The sequence below is a fragment of the Cydia strobilella genome, chromosome 17 (genome assembly GCF_947568885.1).
Source record: "Cydia strobilella chromosome 17, ilCydStro3.1, whole genome shotgun sequence".
NCBI classification, from domain to species: domain Eukaryota; kingdom Metazoa; phylum Arthropoda; class Insecta; order Lepidoptera; family Tortricidae; genus Cydia; species Cydia strobilella.
Window position 1 is genome coordinate 14,308,469 of NC_086057.1, and position 8,525 is coordinate 14,316,993.

The 8,525-nt window shown below is 39.7% G+C and overlaps 1 protein-coding gene and 1 long non-coding RNA gene across 2 annotated transcripts in view; both read left to right on the plus strand.

The window, feature by feature from the left end:
- The window catches only part of LOC134748928 (uncharacterized), a 448,425-nt gene that overhangs the window by 25,747 nt on the left and 414,153 nt on the right, over positions 1-8,525 (plus strand). The window lies entirely within an intron of this gene.
- On the plus strand, positions 561-4,123 carry LOC134748919 (proteasome subunit beta type-3). The gene is made up of 5 exons (XM_063683792.1): positions 561-704; positions 983-1,188; positions 1,309-1,477; positions 2,622-2,750; positions 3,972-4,123. The coding sequence occupies exons 1-5, from the start codon at positions 702-704 to the stop codon at positions 4,080-4,082; spliced, it is 618 nt and encodes a 205-aa protein (XP_063539862.1). The 5' UTR covers positions 561-701; the 3' UTR covers positions 4,083-4,123.

Genomic DNA, 8,525 nt, shown 5'->3' on the forward strand with positions numbered 1-8,525 from the left:
ACCACTGTTTCCTTCATACAAAATCCCTTTTGTAAGTCGTTTTTCAAAAACGAATGTTGGTTCGTTTGAGAAAACATACATACTCGTCACCTATGAAATCCATACTAATATTATAAATGCGAAAGTCTTTCTGTCTGCGTGTTCCCTCTTCACGCTTAAACCGCTGAACTGATTTAGATAAAATTTGGCATAGAGATAGGTTAAGTACTTACCTGAGAAGGACATAGGATAGTTTTTATCCCGAAAATCATCCCTTAAGAAAGTAAAAAACGGGGTGGAATTGAGATAATTAACGAAGTGCGGAAGTGCCTGCTAATTTGTGTGCATAATATGCTCAAATTTAGATTGCTATAAGAATTTTTCCATGCGCTATTCTTACTCTAGCTGCGGTTACTCTTACTAAGTCCACGCAGACGAAGTCGCGGGCAAAAGCTAGTTATGAATAGAATATTTACACAATCACAACCCTTCCTTTTGGCGTTGCAGTCGGAAAAAGAACTTCCTTTTTATAATTTGGTTATAATAAAATTTTACATTGAAACGTGAAACATGGTGAAACGAAACGCAAGAAACAGACAGTTTATGATTATCTGTGGTCGTTTTTGTCGCCGAATGATATGTCATTTTCGAGTCCTGCAAATCGCTTAGTTTGAGTAAAATAATTCAATTTAAAAACAAATCGTAGTGTAAAACAATAAAATATGGTAAGAATATCTATATAAAAGGTGTGAAGTGTATCTAAATATCAGTAATACTAAAGAATCTTTATTTTCCTAGTTTACCGGTTGTGGTTATGTTAGCGTCATTACAATGCAATATTGGTTCTAAACATTTTTTAATTTTAACAAAATCTAGCCTTTGCCTTGATTTCCAGTGTTCTTCAATTACTTTATAGCACCCTAAATATGTAAATCTTAAAAATAAAGCATACATTACTAAAAGAACTAGATAAAATTTGAAACTACATTTTCTGATTCCGTAGTCGATTTTGGCGTATAATGGAGGTGCAGTAGTAGCGATGAAGGGGCAGGACTGCGTGGCCATCGCTACAGACAAGCGCTACGGTATCCAGGCGCAGACCGTGTCCACAAACTTCCCGAAGGTACAGCGAATGGGCCCCACACTGTTTGTGGGCCTGCCAGGGCTTGCTACTGACACACAGACCGTGTTTCAGAGGCTAAAGTTTAGGTAAATTTTGTTAAAAGTAATTTTACTTACATGCTTAGTAGATGCTTGGATATATTACACAAATATGGTACCATTACTGTATGTTAAAATACACATAATGATATAATATTAACATTACAGAATGAACCTGTACGAGCTGAAAGAGAACAGAGTAATGAGCCCCAAAACATTCTCCGCCATGCTGTCCAACCTGCTGTATGAGAAGCGCTTTGGCCCCTACTTCATTGAGCCCGTCATTGCCGGACTGGACCCTTACACTTCCAAACCTTATGTATGCAATATGGATGTGGTGAGTTCTGTAGAAATTACATAATAATAAAACCGGACAAGTGCGAGTCATACTCGCCCACCGAGGGTTCCATACTTTTGAGTATTTGTTGTTATAGCGGCAATAGAAATACATTATGTGATTTCAACTGTCTAGCTATCACAGTTCATGAGATACAGCCTGGTGACACACAGACGGACAGCGCAGTCTTAGTAATAGTCCCGTTTTTTGCCATTTGGCTACGGAACCCTAAAAATTAATTATTAATATTAAACTTAATTTAGCAAGTAACCCTAGTGTTGTGCTGTTCTTGAGACCATTACAGATTCGTCATGTCTGTCTGTCCGTCCGTATGTCACAGCCACTTTTCTCTGAAACTATAAGAACTATACTGTTGATACTTGGTAAGTAGATGTATTCTGTGAACCGCATTAAGATTTTCACACAAATATAGAAAAAAAAACAATAAATTTTGGGGTATACTTGGAACTGAAACTTAAAAATGTTTTTATCATCAAACCCATATGTGTGGGGTATCTATGGATAGGTCTTCAAAAATTATATTAAGGTTTCTAATATCATTTTTTTCTAAACTGAATAGTTTGCGCGAGAGACACTTCCAAAGTGGTAAAATGTGTGTGACCCCCCCCCCTGTAACTTCTAAAACAAGAGAATAATAAAACTGAAAAAATATATGATGTACATTACCATGCAAACTTCCACCGAAAATTGGTTTGAACAAGATCTAGTAAGTAGTTTTATTTTTAAACCGCAATTTACCTTTCACTCAGTTTCCCATAAAAAATACATTGTTAAAATTATGTAATGTACGGAACCCTCAGTGCGCAAGTCCGACTCGCACTTGGCCGGTTTTTTATTATCTACAGTTAGGTTTTTTACACTGCAGGCTAGCATGCACTGGGCCCAAGACAGAGCGGCCTGGAGAGCACTGGTGAAGAGTGTCCACACTCGTCACGTCCCTCAGCCATGAGGTTACGACAAAGAAGAAGAGGTTTCTTTGAAAGGCCCATATGTGGCTCTTATGCTTCAAGTGCAATAAAGTGTTTCCATCACAAATTCCAAAGGACCCTTATGATGGAAAGCCACATATTCTTGTGACTGACTCAAAAACTTCAATATTGTAACCAAAAATTGTACATTTTAGATTGGCTGCCCAAATGAGCCGGAAGATTTTGCAGTGTCGGGTACTTGCGCCGAGCAGCTGTACGGCATGTGTGAAGCCCTGTGGGAACCCAACCTCAAGCCCGATGAGCTGTTTGAGACCATCTCACAGGTAAACCAAGCAAGCTGATTGCATGACATTTGCAATTGCATGTTTGCAAATACTATGTTGCTCTGTGGTCTACAACCATTAAATCGGTCTTTGGCATTGAACCCAGGTGCGTCATTAGCGTCCAAAAGGTTAATTAGGCTGTAGCCAGGATTAAACGAGTGATGGGCCGAAGTCCTTAGATTCTCGCCTAACGGCACAGATTATATAATAGTTCTTACGAACAGATACTTATCTCTCAAAGAAAACGCAAATACCTACCGTTTTGATACCTACACAAAAATACAATGGAGTGACCTTCAGCGCGCCGCTCCCCGCACCGCGCGCACCGGCACAACGCTAGGGTTGCCAACGCTTAGAAATGATACACCTACTTACAGCAGAGTGAAATAAAATGAAATCTGAATCTTAAATTATGTATTTAAATCATTTATTTTACTGTTTTTTTTTTAAATGTAATGTATGATTTTTTTCTCCGAGTGATTATAATCCCTACATACTAAGCAAGTTAAGTTCCAATAATTATAATATTTCGTTTATACGTTAGTGTTTGCGAAATAGTCATTTTAAAAGGTCGTATGTCCCTGCAGTAACCGCAGTGTTTACGGCGTTTTATAAACCGCGCAATGAACCCAGCAAGAATTATTTTTAAAACTTCGTGTAATTTTAAACCGGATAGAGATTAATGTTACACAATAAAATTGAATAAATAGAGAACCCATGAATACAGGTAATTAATTATAACCAGAGTATAAATGAGTAGGTACTTTCCGGTGTAAAGTTAAGAACTTACTGTCGTTAAAATAAACATTTACCAAAACAACTAAAGTTTGCTACCTATTTCAAATAGTTAGATATCTAACTATAAATTGTTCGTAATAAATACTACATGTTTAATTAAAGAAATAGTACCTACGTAGCTTATTAACTATCGTAAAAATTGCCAGTGCGGCGCGGCGTTCGTGAGCGCGTGTGGCAACCAACTAGCTTGCTTGTCTACCGTGAACGGGAGGCGATTCGTAGGTATGAATGCGAGCTCGCGCGGAGAGTTCCATAGGCCTGCTAACGGCCCGGCCACGACATCGCGCGGCGGCGGCCATAGGTTGGAGTGAGACACAGCGATCGGACCTTTCGTTACCACCTATGGCCGCCGCTCGCCGCTGCCGCCGCCACGCGATGTAATGGTCGGGTCGTAAAGCAGTGATTTATTCCTTTCTCTTCCAGGCGCTCGTGAACGCGGCAGATCGCGACGCCATCTCGGGTTGGGGCGCCGTCGTGTACATCATTGAGAAGGACAAGATCACCGAGAAACACGTCAAGACGAGGATGGACTAATTATACTATTGCACACTGCTCTATATACATTTATTAATAAAAGTATGAAAATTTCTATTGTATTTTAAATTGTCCTATAATATTTATTTATTTATAGTATTTATACCATCATCATTCATGTCATCTGGAACAAAAAGCCAAACTGGCCTCCTTTTTAGTACGGACGGCTAAGGAATGGAATGCGCTCCCGCCATCTGTATTCCCTGATCAATATGACCTCGGTCTCTTTAAAACAAGAGTGAATAGGCTGTTACTGAACCGGTGAGCTCCATCTTAGGCCCTGTCTTCACTTTCCATCAGGTGTGACTAGGGCCAATCGCCGATCAGTTAATAATAAAAAATAAATAAAAAAAAGCTTGGGGTGCTTAACAGAGCCAAACAGTGCTTCACACTGGGTCACCGACTTTTGTTATATAAAGCGCAGGTTCGACCTCATATGGAGTACAGTTCTCATCTCTGGTCTGGCGCTCCACAATACCAGCTCCTTCCCCTTGACTCCATCCAACGGCGGGCAGTTCGTATTGTCGGCAATCCCGAACTTACTGACGGCTTAGAACCTCTTAGTCTTCGGAGAGACGTTGGCTCTCTTTGCATGTTCTACCGTCTGTACAATGGGGAATGTTCCGAAGAACTTTTTGATCTGGTGCCATCGTCTCGTTTCTATCACCGCACCTCCCGCCAAAGGAGCAAAGCTCATCCTCACTTCTTAGACACATGGCACATCCAAGAATAAGCGGGCATCTCGCTCGTTTCTTCCCAGAACATGCAGAATGTGGAATGAGTTGCCTCCTGAGGTATTTCCTTTGCGCTACGACATGGTATTCTTCAACAAGCGGGTATTTAGGATTCTCATGGGTCGGCAATGCTTAAGTGGCTCCTGTGATGTTACTTATGTCCATGGGCGACGATGACTGCTTCCCATCAGGCGGCTCGTTTGCTGACTATCACATTAAAAAAAAACAACCAGCCAACATGAGGAAACAACTCAAAAAATGCATCACCTTAAGTTTTCATTTTCATAATGCATTGCATACGTTGCGTAAGTTGCGTGGACTCAGTTTGTGGACCAGCCTACCTTTAATATACCTCGGCACTAATGTAAGCCAAGCCAAATGTTACAGGAAGGGATGGGATCGTAAAATTAATAAAACACAAATATTGCAGAAACTTTATAAACCGAATATTTAAAAAAATTAAGTTTTTAATTTTTCATATTTGTTTTTACAAGAGGAGACTAGAGAATTAACATTTTCAATCTTGCTGCTTGCCGAGAATTCGGTAGCGAAGCTATCTTAAATATATGCTAAAGTGGTGTCCGTCACCCAACAAACAAAATATAACCTATACAACTAAATAAGGTCATTAATATACGATTCACATCAATACATACACAATACAAACGGCTAGACCGAGGTGTTATTTAGGTACATAAGTAAAGGGTTTTTCTTTCGGCTTTGCCGATTCTGCGACGATAGGTATCGGGACACCCTTACTCAAAGGAATTTGAACCTTCTATACACTAGTCACGTTCCATATTTTAATGTCTATGGTCGCAAGCAAGCGGCGCGGTGCTGCCATTTAAAAATGAAACTTATAAGTATATTACACAGAAGGTTCAAATTCCTTCGACTCTAGCAAGAGGCGGTTTAACATGTGAATCGTACATAAGGCTCTGTTTCCACGAGACAATTTAAAATAAAACGCGTGGAAACACGAGCTGACAGATGTTCTAAAATGCATTGCTTTAGCAACTAGTTTTTAGTTAACTAATTACAAATTGTCCATAATTTTAGTGAGTCCGACATTGCATTACTTGTACCTATGTACACTCAGCTGCAAAAGTACATACCTACTTTATGAATGAATTCCATTCATAACAAAGTGGGTAAGCACGTTTGCAGCTCGCTGTACATGAAACAAAATATAGGTTCCAGGACCAAAAATTGTTTCTAAATGAAATCTTTTCAAAAATTTTAGACAGATTTTTGATGACTTTCTACTACCGTTATATTCAACATTTAGGTTATTTGCTTGCTTAGTTGCTTAAGAGACCACCAGCAATTTAAAACACCTTAAAAACCCGACTTAATTAAATTTACCGACCTAAACAATGGCAACGCATATAACATTAAATTTCACCATTTCATGACTACCGCAGCAGTTCAGTGGGCTTAAAATGGTTACGCTTTTGTCCTCTATCGTGCCATGCATCATCGAACTTATATACTGTCCGAGCGCGAATTCCGTGCAAGGCTGAGGAATGTCATGACAGATTAGTGTACCCCCCCCCCCCACACTTCCTCGACCTCCGAATGCACGGAATTGGGGCGCGGACAGTACTTGTTAGAAAGTGACGAACACGATGAGATAAAAGCGCGACCATCGAAGACCTGCAGGAATTTATATTCACAGAAGTTCGTCCGTATTATGTAAGAGAAAATCGATTTAGTACTTTCGCCATCAGATATATCGGAGCGACCAAGGCGCTCACAAATATCTGAACATGTCTCTATTGTCAAGGCGTAGAGTGCGTGTTCAGATCAGATATTTGTGAGCACCTCGGCCGCTCCGATACACACCACACGACTGTAGACTAGGAAATGTTGGTTGGATTTTTAATGTTTCCCGATTCATGCTCAGTAAAGTGCCAGCAAAAGTTTTACACTTAAAATTTACTTTATCAAAAAAAATACTCAAACACACCCACTCTGTCAGTAGAAAGAGTCAACTCTTAGCGCTTACATTTTTTTTAATTTGCCGCCTTTTTCTACTATCGAAGTGGGTGTGCCAGAGTATATTTATTTGTCAAATCCCAAAAGACTGTCACAGAGCTTTAAAAGGTATAGTCAGAAGCAGATATATCACACGGATGAAGTTAAAAAATACACCCTATTTTTAGGCTGTTATCACACTGCCGTCGCATGTCGTTGCGAAGTGCGAAGCGACGAATTCGAATGCGGCGACGACGCGTACGATGGTGCGATGCGCGACGAATCGCGTTTATGAAAAAAAATCCGTACGGTATATACCACAGAATAAGTAATAGTATTATCATACAGAACGGCCACGCACCGCCCCGCCCCGACTCGAATTACCTCGCCCCGCGACACCAGATTGACGGCCGTTTGCCGGCCGCTCAGTACAATTTTTAAGCAACTTACTCACACTATGACGCATGTCGCGTGTACAGACGTGCCGTTCACACATAGAAACGCAAGTGATTTTTGATGTATACAAATCGAGATTCTACAGTACTTATAAAGTTAAAAATCGCAGCACCGGACGTCATTCCGAAGTGCGAAGCAGTGTGGAAACCGCCTTACGTGCATGTAGGTATTATTTATTTGTGTATATATCTGCCACTGACTTCAAAATTCGAAAGGATAGTTGTAGGATAGCCCTTCCCGTCTTCGATCAAGCTATGTCTAATTATAAATACAGCCTAAAGTAAAATATCTATCACAAAGTATTTGACGAAATACAATATGCTGAGGGTGCGCGTCAGCTAAAGGACCTAATAGGCTATTCCTAGGTTTGTAATGATTATTTGTTCTAAAACAAGTTATAATAAAATCACATTTAGAAACGGGTCTATCGCGAATTTATTTTGTTACCTTTATTTACCGACGTTTCGACTTGGGGACCAGTGATCCAGAAGTTAAAGCCAAGGGATCTATCTTCGGATGTGTGCGCGGATGTTGTGTGTTGTGTGTCGGACTATTGACAATAATTAACTTTTATGTGTAGTGGGTGGTTTGAAAATGTGATGTCTACCTCGAACTTTAAATGCACTTTTCGTGGGGTAGTCACACAAATCACTGTTTTGACATTTTGCTGGGACGTCAGTTAGCCGCGACCACGACCAGTGAAACCTGTGTCGAAACGTCGGTAAATAAAGGTAACAAAATAAATTCGCGATAGACCCGTTTCTAAATGTGATTTAATATGTGTTTAAACCGCGAAAGTTTTAAATGTCATAGGTTATAATAAGTAACTGAGGTCGTCTCGTAACAGTACTACTAGGTACTATGTAAATGTTTACCTGTTTCTAATAAATATTGTAAGGTAAATACGAATACTTGCAACTGTCGGGTGATTTCGAAAATGGACTATGATATAATTATGGCTGATTCTGGGAATTACTTGACTCTGAAGTATTCAGACCTAGGTTGATCAACTGGCTTCCCATGAGTTGTCCTGTACAAACGCATTTTATGTTACATACATAAGGTATATTTTTTCAACGTTTCATAAAAATATTACATCCATTTTAAATTTGTGACGTTTTCAACCAAAAGATACCACATTGTCGCTTGTTGATAAGGTGGATTTCTAATTGAAGCTATATGGGAATAGCGCCTTACTGAAAAGCGACAATAAGTACCCTTTTGGTTGAAAATGGCACATTTATTATCCATGGTGCCGAAAAAACTACAATCTTCA